Source organism: Gopherus evgoodei, chromosome 2 (genome assembly GCF_007399415.2).
Source record: "Gopherus evgoodei ecotype Sinaloan lineage chromosome 2, rGopEvg1_v1.p, whole genome shotgun sequence".
Taxonomy (NCBI): domain Eukaryota; kingdom Metazoa; phylum Chordata; order Testudines; family Testudinidae; genus Gopherus; species Gopherus evgoodei.
In genome coordinates, this window is record NC_044323.1 from 75,933,497 (window position 1) to 75,947,208 (window position 13,712).

General features: G+C 39.9%; 1 protein-coding gene across 1 annotated transcript in view; it reads left to right on the forward strand.

The window, feature by feature from the left end:
• STT3B (STT3 oligosaccharyltransferase complex catalytic subunit B) overlaps positions 1 to 13,712 on the forward strand; it is an 87,458-nt gene that overhangs the window by 65,351 nt on the left and 8,395 nt on the right. The window contains exons 7-12 of the mRNA XM_030551006.1: positions 292 to 438; positions 4,899 to 4,947; positions 5,709 to 5,863; positions 7,124 to 7,335; positions 10,296 to 10,483; positions 11,051 to 11,222. Of these exons, the coding sequence (XP_030406866.1) occupies positions 292 to 438; positions 4,899 to 4,947; positions 5,709 to 5,863; positions 7,124 to 7,335; positions 10,296 to 10,483; positions 11,051 to 11,222 (923 nt within the window). The remainder of the gene's footprint in view (positions 1 to 291; positions 439 to 4,898; positions 4,948 to 5,708; positions 5,864 to 7,123; positions 7,336 to 10,295; positions 10,484 to 11,050; positions 11,223 to 13,712) is intronic.

Here is a 13,712-nt window from a genome sequence, read left to right on the forward strand (position 1 = left end):
TGTGTCTGCCCTATAGACCTTACAGCAACACAGCTGTAGCACTGCAGCTGTGCCATTGTAAGGTCTCCCGTATAGCCCCTATATGCTGACAGGAGAGCGTCTCCCGCTGATATAGCGCTGTCCACACCAGCACTTTTGTCGGTGAAACTTGGGGGGGGGGAGTTCTCATACCCCTGACTGACAAAAGTGCTAGTGTCGACAAAGCCTTGGTGAAAGGATTTCACAGCTATACCAGCTATTACTTGTTCTATTGGAGAATTTAAACAAGAATTTTCCTCTTTCTTTAACCAGGTGTGTTTGCACTGTTGCAAGCCTATGCCTTTTTGCAGTATTTGAGAGACAGACTAACAAAGCAAGAATTCCAGACCTTGTTCTTCTTGGGTGTGTCACTAGCTGCTGGTGTTGTATTCCTTAGTGTCATCTATTTGACATATACAGGTAAGAGACCTCAAATGAGAACTGTGTGTGTACTTCAAAGTGTAGATAAAAGGTGAAGAATGCTCTTAAATTAGCATGGGTAAAACTAAACAGTATGTGAACAGATTCTAGGTAGTTGTTACTTACTACTCTTCAGGCCTGTCCTGTAAAACACTGTTGTTCCAACTCTGGGCCTCTTGGACAGGATTTTTTGTGATGTTACCAAATGTCTGATGTAGGCTAGGATGAGATCCAGATTGTGACCTCACCCAGCTTTGAACCTACAATAGATAACTAAAACCTAAAGAGGATATCAGTATAATGAAATTCCAGTTGGTCTGTGGCAGTCTGTTAAGCATATAGTGGGTTGTTAGACATGTTTTCTTGCTTTTAAAAGAAAAAGTATCTAACTCATCGTTTCTGTTACACATATGGAAGATGTTTAAATGAGGCAAGCAAGTGCCTGTATCATTTGAAGCCTATGTGTTTTCTTCACAGTGCACTGAAGAGAGAAGTTCAAATTTATATAAGAAAAAAGTCAATCTAGGAAACGTGTAGTTTTCTACTGTAAATTGTCCCTTGTCTTTGTAAACTACTGTAAATCATTATTTTCTCAAACAAAGAAAAGGATAAACTAGGTTCTGGGGGGAAAAGTGAAAAAGAGAGAGTATACTATACAGTTCAAAATTGTGAAAACTGGGGATACACTTGATAATGTCAAGTCAGAACAGAAAGGTAATGGTTGTCTTCCAAGTCCTGCCCCAAAATAAGATCCACCCACAAGTGATGCTGCTCACAATTTATTGTGCAGATCTTCATAATATGGTCATGCAGACTTTCAGGGCTCTTTGGGTTTAACTCCCTCTCTTTGGGGTCCATATGAACTCCTGAACTCTGCTACGTACTTTGGGTTTATCTTCCACTAGGTGAGGCTTGTGTGTCCCACTAGGCTTGTTGAGTTTGGCTCCCCTTTGAGGGTGCCTGAGATGCCCAGCTATGCATTTTTAGGCTCCTTGGTCATATCTTCTTGATAGGGAGAGGGAGGTAGACAATGTCTCCCAGGCCTGGTCACTTATACCAAAATATAATTGAATATCTGAGTTAGCACTCAGTGATATGAATGTACAGTTGGCACCTCTGGAGCTATTTCAGCTTCTACAAATGCAGGCATAGCCTCAAAAACATGAGTGCAGTGTAAAGGATGCTATCTCAGCAACCTTAACTGCTAGAGTTACTTTAAAAACATTTTTAAATAAAAGTTAAGTATCAGAGGGTAGCCGTGTTAGTCTGGATCTGTAAAAGCAGCAAAGAATCCTGTGGCACCTTATAGACTAACAGACGTTTTGGAGCATGAGCTTTCGTGGGTGAATACCCACTTCCTCAGATGCATGTAATGGAAATATCCAGGGGCAGGTATATATATGTGTGCTAGCAAGCAAGCTAGAGATAACGAGGTCAGTTCAATCAGGGAGGATGAGGCCCTGTTCTAGCAGTTGAGGTGTGAAAACCAAGAGAGGAGAAACTGGTTCTGTAATTGGCAAGCCATTCACAGTCTTTGTTCAATCCTGAGCTGATGGTGTCAAATTTGCAGATGAACTGAAGCTCAGCAGTTTCTCTTTGAAGTCTGGTCCTGAAGTTTTTTGCTGCAGGGTGGCCACCTTAAGGTCTGCTATAGTGTGGCCAGGGAGGTTGAAGTGCTCTCCTACAGGTTTTTGTATATTGCCATTCCTAATGTCTGATTTGTGTCCATTTATCCTTTTCCGTAGAGACTGTCCAGTTTGGCCGATGTACATAGCAGAGGGGCATTGCTGGCATATGATGGCGTATATTACATTGGTGGATGTGCAGGTGAATGAACCAGTGATGGTGTGGCTGATCTGGTTAGGTCCTGTGATGGTGTCGCTGGTGTAGATATGTGGGCAGAGTTGGCATCGAGGTTTGTTGCATGGATTGGTTCCTGAGCAAGAGTTATTATGGTGTGGTGTGCAGTTACTGGTGAGAATATGTTTCAGGTTGGCAGGTTGTCTGTGGGCAAGGATTGGCCTGCCACCCAAGGCCTGTGAAAGTGTGGGATCATTGTCCAGGATGGGTTGTAGATCCTTGATGATGCGTTGGAGGGGTTTTAGCTGGGGGCTGTATGTGATGGCCAGTGGAGTCCTGTTGGTTTCTCTCTTGGGTTTGTCTTGCAGTAGGAGGCTTCTGGGTACACGTCTGGCTCTGTTGATCTGTTTCCTTATTTCCTCGTGCGGGTATTGTAGTTTTGAGAATGCTTGGTGGAGATTTTGTAGGTGTTGGTCTCTGTCTGAGGGGTTAGAGCAGATGCGGTTGTACCTCAGTGCTTGGCTGTAGACAATGGATCGTGTGATGTGCCTGGGATGGAAGCTGGAGGCATGAAGGTAGGCATAGCGGTCGGTGGGTTTTCGATATAGGGTGGTGTTAATGTGACCATCACTTATTTGCACCGTGGTGTCAAGAAAGTGGACCTCTCGTGTAGATTGGTCCAGGCTGAGGTTGATGGTGGGGTGGAAGCTGTTGAAATCATGGTGGAATTTTTCCAGAGTCTCCTTCCCATGGGTCCAGATGATGAAGATGTCATCAATGTAGCGTAGATAGAGAAGGGGTGTGAGTGGACGAGAGCTGAGGAAGCGTTGTTCCAGGTCGGCCATGAAGATATTGGCATATTGTGGGGCCATGCGGGTGCCCATAGCAGTGCCACTGATCTGGAGATATATATTGTCATCAAATTTGAAATAGTTGTGTGTAAGTATAAAGGCACAGAGCTCAGCAGCCAGTTGTGGCATCATCAGGGATAGTGTTCCTGACAGCTTGTATTCCATCTGCGTGTGGGATGTTTGTGTAAAGAGCCTCTACATCCATGGTGGCTAGGATGGTGTTTTCTGGGAGGTCACCAACGCATTGTAGTTTCCTCAGGAAATCAGTGGTGTCGCGGAGGTAGCTGGGAGTGCTGGTGGCATAGGGTCTGAGTAGAGAGTCCATATATCCAGATAGTCCTTCAGTGAGAGTGCCAATGCCTGAGATGATGGGGCGTCCAGGATTTCCGGGTTTGTGGATCTTGGGTAGTAGATAGAATAACCCTGGTCGGGGCTCTAGGGGTATGTTGATTTCTTCTGGTGTTAGTGTAGGGAGTGTCCTGAGTAGATGCTGTAGTTTCTTAGTGTATTCCTCAGTGGGATCTGAGGGAAGTGGCCTGTAGAATTTGGTATTGGAGAGTTGTCTGGCTGCCTCCTTTTGGTACTCAGACCTGTTCATGATGACAACGGCACCTCCTTTATCAGCCTCTTTGATGATAATGTCAGGGTGGTTTCTGAGGCTGTGGATGGCATTGCGTTCTGCACGACTTAGGTTGTGAGGCAAGCGATGTTGTTCCACGATTTCTGCCTGTGCACGCCGGCGGAAGCATTCAATGTATAGGTCTAGGCTGTCATTTCGACCCTCAGGAGGAGTCCATGTGGAGTTCTTTTTCTTGTGCTGTTGGTGGGAGGGCACCCGTGTATCAGTGCACTGTTCAGTGTTGTCCTGGAAGTATTCTTTGAGTCGGAGACGGCGAAAGTAGGCTTCCAGATCGCCACAGAACTGTATCATGTTGGTGGGGGTGGCAGGGCAGAAAGAGAGTCCCCGAGATAAGACAGACTTTTCTTCTGGGCTGAGTGTGTAGTTGGATAGATTGACGATATTGCTGGGTGGGTTAGGGGTACCACTGTTGTGGCCCCATGTGGCAGGTAGGAGTTTAGACAGCTTACAGTCCTTTTTCCTTTGAAGAGCGGTGAAGTGAGTAATGTAGATCTCCTGTCTTATTCTATTGAAGTCCGTTTGTATAGAAGTTTGGTTATTAATGAGTCTCCAGGTTGGAGAGCTCTTTTTTGATGTTTTCCTGTTTGCTGTATAGGATGCTGATCAGGTGGTTCCTCAGTTTTTTTGATAGAGTATGACATAATCTCTCACTGTGGTCTGTGTAGTATGTAGATAGCAGCGGATTTTTTACCTTTAGTCCATTTGGTATGATGTCCAAATCCATCAACCTCATGAAGAAACTTGCACAAATACAGACAGATATCATCTTCCTTTCCAAATGCAAACGGATGGACAAACCTGACTGAATGACTCCCTTCTCCAAATGCTGTAGACTCTTTGATTTTTGAAACTTGTGTCTTAACTACTACTCCACCTTTTCATGATTTGTTTAGCTGTGTGAGTTATCATGACATATAGTGTAAGTCCTGTAAGGGTGAGAATCCTTAGTTCCTTAAGAGGAGAATCATTGTTAGTTATGCATATAAACTGTGTATCATAGCAAGTCTGTTTGACAGAAATAATTCCATAAATTATATGGGTTTTCATGACAGTTTTGTAACTGTTTTAAGCTTTCATTGTAATATATACTTATGCAGACATCTGAAGAAATAGCTAAATCAGTATAATTAAATATCTAAGCAGATTAGTTTTTTCCTTGACTTTTTCAGGTTACATTGCTCCATGGAGTGGGAGGTTTTATTCACTGTGGGACACCGGGTAAGTAGAGATAGAGGACTTGGGCATTATTTGTCCTGTCGAAATATAAATCACACACTTTCCATCCCACCTTCCCATCAATAAAAGCTCATATATAAATTTTCTACAAACTGGAGAGAGCATTTACATAACCTGTCTTGAAACTGTGACCAATGTAGTTCCAAACATTGACATTTTACTGAGTTTTTCCCTTATTGACAATTGAGAGGGTGTTTCTCAAAATGTTGCCTCTCTTAGATGTTTGTAGATAGTTTTAAAATAGTTGCCACCTACCTATCAAGATTCTAACTTCTGTGGAACTCTTCCTTTGAACCAAAAAAATATTCCCCAACTGAGTTTTGAGACACTTGTGTCTATAACATACAGTATCATTAAAAATGTTCCATTAACATTTGGGGGCAGATTTTTTTAAAAAATAGGGCACCTTTAAGTTATACCTGTGCAATATGTACAGACTTAGCAGACTTTGCACAAAATGTACGTGAATCTTTATGACAGTTATCTCACACACAGGTTTTTAGCACTCTTACATTTAGCATGCATAGGCATATGTCCAGTCTCTGTGAATAATTCCATTTTGAATATCATAAGATATAGGACCATATTATGTATTGAAAAGGTACCTCAAATTTCTGCTGAATAAAGTCTTAACATTTTAAATTAAAATATTTACTTTTAAATTTGCTTTAGAATTCTGATTTATACAATTTTGGCAACTTCATAATTTCAAAATAATTTGAACTGAATTTTTTTTAAACAAGGTATGCGAAAATTCACATCCCGATCATTGCCTCTGTGTCTGAGCATCAGCCTACAACATGGGTTTCCTTCTTTTTTGATCTGCATATTCTCGTGTGTACTTTCCCAGCAGGACTGTGGTTCTGTATCAAAAACATCAATGATGAAAGAGTCTTTGGTAAGAAGATATTCAAAAATTATTTTCTAGAATCTTGTCTTCATCAAAGTTCTACTTCGTTTGGTGTGCTTTGCATCCCATAATAAAGTTGGTATACATTTTGTATTAGAAGAAGGCTTCAACAACTGTGGTGTTGGATAAAGACACTTTTGTAAAGTTTGCTGTTGCTACGTAGCGTTGAACACAATTTATAGCAATTTGATTTACTGGAGATGATAAAATATTGAAAATATTACATTTCTTAATATGGTTCGATGTACCAACCTAAACTAGGGCTTTCAAGGCCCCTTAATTCTGCTCAAGCCCTTTTATTCAGCATGAAAGAGGCCAGAGTGCAGGGGTGGGGAACCTCATTTTTTAGTTAATACTTAAATCATATAATCCCTTAGCGAATTCCAAAATTTCCAAATTAAACTAGTGATGGTCTGGAACAATTTCCATTGCAGATCTCCTTTTCTATAAACAATCAGTTGTTAAAATTTATGACACAGTCCACGTGGTTGAAACTGTCCTAACAACGTCTAAATAATAGTTGCTATAATAATTTCTCTGTCCAATGTACACAGGGGCGTTTTTTTCTTGCGAAAAGCGCTCTTGCTATTATAAAGGTATTCTAGAATGATAACATTGTTCTGCTGGGGGATCGTGAGGGGGTTACCTTATAACAATGCTAGCAAAAACATGTTTAAGTGGTTGAAGGTATGTGCTTGGAATTGAAATGTTGATAACCCCCTGTAAATTTGCAAAATCTTATGGAGTGATTATATATGTCATGACATACATTCACACCAGTTTTTATTTAATTCCTTACAAATTGTAACCTGATTTTTCTGTTTCAGTAAACTATCCAGTCTAAAGCCATTCTGCTGTATTTTTATTAAATGAAATTACACAATTTTCTTCCTTCTACCAGTTCATTTAGAGCGCTTTTTTGGTGAAATGCCACAAGCTGTTAATGAATATCAAAACTCTGCTCTGATTCTCACTAAAAGCTGCAAAATTATATTTTTAAGAAGCCTTTTGGGGATAAAAGGGATGTATGTAGATGTAACACAGTCTTTCCAAACTATTCAATAAGAGCTTTTTACAATATTTAGCAGGATATGTGCTATAAATGTGCATTATATACCAAGATACTGTCAACCCCATTTAGGGGATATTATCTTTATTTCTGAGGCTAATTTAACGACCTAGTAATTTCTTCTGAGAATAGCTGAATGTTATTTTCTATGTGTCATTAATGGACTTCTGTCTCCGCAGTTGCTCTGTATGCAATCAGTGCTGTTTACTTTGCTGGTGTGATGGTTCGTCTAATGTTGACTTTGACTCCAGTGGTCTGTATGCTGTCAGCAATTGCTTTCTCCAATGTGTTTGAACATTATTTGGGTGATGATATGAAGAGGGAAAATCCACCAATAGAAGACAGCAGTGATGAGGATGACAAAAGAAACCCAGGCAACTTGTATGACAAGGTGAGCAAAAGAGATTCTGAGTCATTGCTGATATGTCCTTATGCTCTTTTATACTAAGCATTACAGATCTTTCATTGGCCTTCATAATAAGGAGCAATATAGTCTGAGGTTCAAAGCTTCAATGTCAGAGCTTTGACAGGCTGAATTTCTTCATCTTAAAGCAAGGATTGCTGCAGTCTGATAAGGCATGACTATAAAATGGATATAAGACCTTGTGGGATTGTATCTTCTTGGATAAGAAGTCGTGTACGTGTGTGAAGCATTATTATTAATTTAAACAAGATGTCCTACACACTTCTACTGGATTCCAACCTTAAATGTTCAGTTTTACACATTTTGTAATATGAGACCTGTGCAGGATGGGGGTTCTTCTTACTCCTTTTAACTCTGATCCCTTATAAAGTACAGAGGGATTTGGACTTAAACACACTGACTTCATTCTTAAAACTATCAGCCTTGTCTTGAGAACCACAACAGTGGAAAAAGCAGAAGGCTGATGGTCAGGATAGATGTGCAGAGGAGCTTGTATCTCCCTGAACTGTGTATCTTAACTCAATGTGCAGACACTGACCTTGAATTCCAAATACACAAATATAATAAATTGCATTCCAGGCTTTTTTTCCTACTCTAGATATTTCTGGGGAACGCCCTGGAGATCAGAACATAGCCTGTTTTTTGCCCAGTTATTTTACAGCTGTCTATAAACTACTGTTGTAGGTCTGGATCACTGGCATCAAGAAATTCAATATTAATGCTTAGAACAGACACCCACCAATAAGACACCGCAGTCACCCAAGTGTAACCATTTGGGAATCCATGTATTTGGTCCTTCTTCCCAGAAAGGTAGGATTGGAAGTTCATTTTCCTAAAGGATTAGCTGTACAGATTCTATCTTGTCACCCATTTCAGTGTGTATGTGAGGGCACTAAAGGACTCTGAATTAAGGGCCTGATTGAAAGCCTATTGAAGTCAATGGAAGGACTCCAATTAACTTCAGTTGGTTTTGGATCAGGGATTGAATCTCCTTTACAGCAAAACTAAATTCTGCAGTCTCACTACTCTCCCCCTGCCTGCTCGAGAAATTAAATGCAGACTGGCTGCAGCTCAAACCTTAGACTACAAACCTGCCTGTTGGTAGAGAAAAACATTTAGCGGAATTAGGTGGGTTGGTGTTACAAGTGTGCCATTTATTGATGGCATATGCCTACCTAATACCAGGATAATTTGTAAACTTGGAGTCCTGTCAGATCCATCATGGTGCCGATGGAGCAGCGGTAGCCCATAATGCTTGTCCTAGCTGCGTCTAGCTAGGAGCTGTGATTGTTGCTGTTGTTTATATGGACTTAGTGATGCTCAGACCAGCCTTTGTTAGCTCTGGGTAACGTGCCCTAATTAGGGCTACATTTGAAGCTTTAGCTATGAAGAATGTACATCTGTTTCCTTGCCAGCACATATTTGACATGAATTTGCCAAATAGTTTCAGCCAAAAAAATTGCAGGACTTAGATGCCATTGACAAAATGGCTGTAGGAAGAGAAGGTGGTGGTGAGAGCCACCTTTGTAGAAATTTTAGCCTGTTGGTGAAGGCATTCACCTGGGGTGTTGGAGACCCAGTTCGTCTTTCCACTGACTTCAGTGGTCTTTGAATCAAGCTCAGAGTTATCATTCAGTCTGTCTTGTTGAAGCTGTTCCACTCTGGATAAATGAAGCCATTGGAGGAGGGCCTTGAACTTGGGTCTCCCACATCTGAGGTGAGCGCCTTACGACCAGACTGTAGAGTCATTCTCACCATCTTCCTCTGGCATTCATTATCATTCATAGTGGCAATGCATATAGTTCTTTGACCAGCGAAATAGAGTGAGAATGACTCTGTAGTTAAGCACCCATTTCTAATCTCCTAGTGCTCAGACCCATTTTCCTTACAGGAGTTATTCACCTGGGACAAACTTCAAAAGTGCCTAAGCAATTTAGAAGTCTAAATCCTATTGAAAGTCAGTTTTACCCCAGGAGATTATGTAGTGGCCTAAAGATTAAAGAAAAATGTATTTAGTGTTTTGGCTTCCCTGGGGAGGGTTTCACAAACCAGGAAGTGGTGTGCAGGCTGTAACACAATTACAAGCTTGCTGAGTTGAAGTCAAAATATTTTATTTGCCATGCAAATGTTGTTTTTGTTTTTTCTAAATAGCAAATTTTGCCATTATTTTCTCTCAAATACAGTGAAAAATAAAAGATTATATATTTTATGAAAAGATCATCTTCATAAACCTTACATTGCCTTTTTCCTGCTTATGAGGAAGATGGCTGCACATGGCTCCTTGATATTTGTGGTTTTGGCTAGGTTTGTATTGTAACACAGGAGACTTGGTTATCTTTCCTTAACTTTTTTTTTTCTTGCAGCAAATATAACAACTTTTTTCCCTCACCTCACCCTGCCTCAAAAAGATACGTAGGCCTCTTCTTTCCTTTTGTCACATCTAAAACAAACCGGAACACACCACAGAGGTTCTTGTTTTTCTGAGGCAGAATTCAGAAACCCATGCTACTCTCTGCGGGTTTATAAAGCTAACCAAAATACTGTGCAAGAGGAATATCTCCTACCTACCCTTCACAATGGCAGGCTTTGTTTTTTGTAGCTCTTCTCAACTTCAGAGGCCTTATTTTCACCTCTTACTTTGCCCTGCACTCAACTGTCACCTCAACAAGGCTCTGAAGCATTCATCTGATGTGAGCATTTTATGCTATTAAGGAAGATTTTAGATGAAGAATCCATTTTACATGGTGCTGGATGTAAAAATCTCCCTGTACATATTCAGATTTGGAGAACTACTTCATTGATCTTTTTATTTACATGATATTGTGAGTTGGCAATGGTATAGAGAAAGCTATTGGGTCCATTGCCATGGCCAGAAAAACATCTTTTATATCTGAGCTGCTGTAACAGTTCAATTTGTGTTTATTCAGGCAGGTAAAGTGAGGAAACACGTATCTGAACAGGAAAAAACAGAAGAAGGACTGGGTCCCAACATCAAGAGTATTGTTACTATGTTGATGCTGATGTTGTTGATGATGTTTGCTGTCCATTGCACTTGGGTAACTAGCAATGCATACTCCAGTCCTAGTGTTGTTCTGGCTTCATACAATCATGATGGGTAAGAAAGCACTGTATATTTGAAGGCAATTTGTAAAGGCAAATTTAAAAAAAAAAAAGTTGTTGGGCTCTTGGGATTGGTATCTCAAGTCGTTTTGCCTTCCCTTTCAGCTTCTTCCATTCTATTTCTGTAATCTCAGATGGGACCTAAATATCCAATTTCTAATTCTCCCCCATCCCAACAAAATGGTAAAACTAGTTTTATGTAGTCAGAAGTAAAAACATCAAAATACTTGACTGACTTAATTTAAAAACAATTTGTAAGCTAGCTTGTGTTTACAGATAATGTAACAGATGCCCGTAGTTCATCCAAGTATAAACTCTGTACTTGAATGTACTACTCAAAATACAATTTTGTCAACCCCTTCAAAAGTTTTGTTTTCTGACTAGCCAGCTATCATCAGGTTAATCAGAGCTCTTGAGTGCATGTCATCAGCAAACCTACTTTAGAAGAACTGTGTGTGTATGCAGATTGTTTTGAGCATCTCCACAAAGCAGTAGTCATCTTGTGGTTAAATTGGCGCTGACATTAGTTTGAATACAGGCTAAACTGATACTTCTCTTTCAGCACTCGGAACATCTTGGATGATTTCAGAGAGGCATACTATTGGCTAAGACAAAATACAGATGAACATGCTCGAGTAATGTCTTGGTGGGACTATGGCTATCAGATAGCAGGCATGGCCAATCGGACTACTTTAGTTGATAACAATACCTGGAACAACAGCCACATAGCCCTGGTAAGGAAGGTAGTTTTATATACTCAGAGGTTAAAAACATCAAAATATCTGGCTGACTTTTACTCCAAAAACAATTTTATGTTGTTTACGCATAGTGTGGTTTTAAGAGAATTGCTATAGAATGAGGGATGGAAGGGGCACAGAAAGGTTTGGCATATGTTAGAATTCCAGTGTGAAAGGTTGCTTTCCAAATTAAAGAGTTAGAATGTTTTTAATTCATGTACAAAATATCTAAATCTTAAACAGTATGATCAAAATATGAAAACAGTGGTGCTGATTCAATCTTGCATTACACTGAGGTGAAAAATACATGCTGCAACTAGATTGTCATGGAGCAAAATTATTAGACACTAGAACTGGGTAATCTTGAAATCTAATTTGATAGTTGATTTTTCCCCCCTTAAATTATCTTTAAATAAAAGATTATTCTGAGAATTAAGACCGTGCATCAAAATAGGGAAATGTAAATTTGTAGATATCTAAACTTGAAGCCCTCCCACAATGTAACTCCTTTTGGCAGTTTTCTGTTCCTCTTCTAGTTCCTAGAGCCTCCTGACTGCTACATGGATGGGTAGGTTAGTCTCTGCTAATGTAGCCCTCCTTGGACTCTGTTTTTGAATCACTTTCTCCAGTAGTTAGCTCCAGAACTGGTCATCTGCTACTCAGTTTTGCTAAGCAGCTTTAAAGTGAAAGTAACCTACATCATCAGTTTCACTGCTGCCTACTAGATTCTGAATAACTGTGAAAACTGACAAGATTCAGTTAAGTTTTTACTCAGCTGAAACTTGGGAAAGCTCTGAGCAGCAAGAGAGGCACTAGAGCTGTCTGTGCAGACTCAGGAAGACAGCATTATGTGTTACAGTTGGTTAATGGTTGGAATGTTTTTCTTCAGAATTGAAAGGGATAGGGTGTGTGTGTGTGTCAGTCAGATTTTCCAGGTCAGATGCCATGCGTTATGATACAAACTTTAATTACATTATCACATGCTATTTTTTCCCACAGGAACTCTTCTTCATTCACTGCAAAGTGGATGGACAGATATGAGAATGTATCAGAATTATGTAGTGAAGGAGGCTGAGGCAGTAATCCACCAGACATTTATTGCAGTAGTTGGTGTGGAGCGAATGAGGCAGGGGATTGCAGGAAAAGGAAGGATGGTCTTATGGTTATAGAGGTTGCCTGCCACCCTAGAGACTTGGATTCTATCCTTTCCCCTACCACAGAGTTCCTGTGTGGTACAGGACAAGTGACTGAATAAATACACTCATAGTTGATCCTAGTTATATGTTTCTTGTTTTCTGGATGCCCAGTGTGAAACTAGCTGGAGCCAGACTCTTTTCAAACTCACTGCTTTCCAAGATATAGTCCCCCGTTCTGTAGGTTTGGCCTGCATTCCTTGCTCTTATATGTGTAACTTTTGCATTTGACTGTATTAAAACACGTTTTGTTTGACTGGGCCCATCTTACCAAGCAATCCATATCATTTGATTTGACTGTCGTGTCTTTATCATTCTTTACCATTCTGCCAATCTTTGTCATGTACAAATTTTATCAGAGTGAATTTATATTTACTACAGATTCTTGATGAAAATGTTGAATAGCATCAGACCTAGTACCAATCCCTGCAGGTGACTAGAAACTCCCCCATTATATGATCCTCCATTGTTACAAATTTTTGAGATCTGTTGATTTAGCCAGTTCTTAATCTAACGTGTGCTTTGATACTGTCTTGTGCTAATCTTCGGCTATAATCTCTGTGCCTTAGTTCTCTCCTGTAAAATGGGGATACTACCATCCAGTTTCACAGGGTGTTGTAAAGAACTGTTTGTGAAGAACTCGGATACCATGGGGAGAGCATAATAGAAATACCCATGTGGATATTAACTATTCTATATTCAGTACAGCGTTTGAATGGTTGTGGAGAGAGAGGGTGGAGAGAGAGAGAAAAAAGGCTTAGATCCACACACTGGATAACTGCCCATTCTCTGAATGAAGGCTCCTGTGGAAAAAATAGTACATGACCATGTAATTAAAGATTGTATCATAATGTATATGCATTAGAAGGCCAAATTTAATGTTGCATGGGTCACCATAAGTCTGGCATTTCCTAGCTTTAAGTCATTGATTTAACAACATTCTTTAAATTTTAATTTTTGATGTATTTTAACATAAGGAATTTGCACATAAAACAGTTGCCATAGTAATGTATATCTTAGTGATGTATTGTTATACTTTAAATTTAGGAAGCTCAACAGTAAATGAAAGTGGTGCAGGTGTTGACCTTGTAAGTGTATCTTCTCTATCTCCAGTCTGTTTTTGTTTTAAAAAAAAACAAAAAAACAAACCTGTGGAAAAACAACTGTTATGAGAGATTCTGGCTATGGTTAATTAACTTTATTTTCTTCCCCATATATTACCTTTTGACCTAAAACGTATCTGTAGTGTTTGAACTTGAAGAGCTTGTCTCAGTGGCTTTTTGTTTTGGGTTTT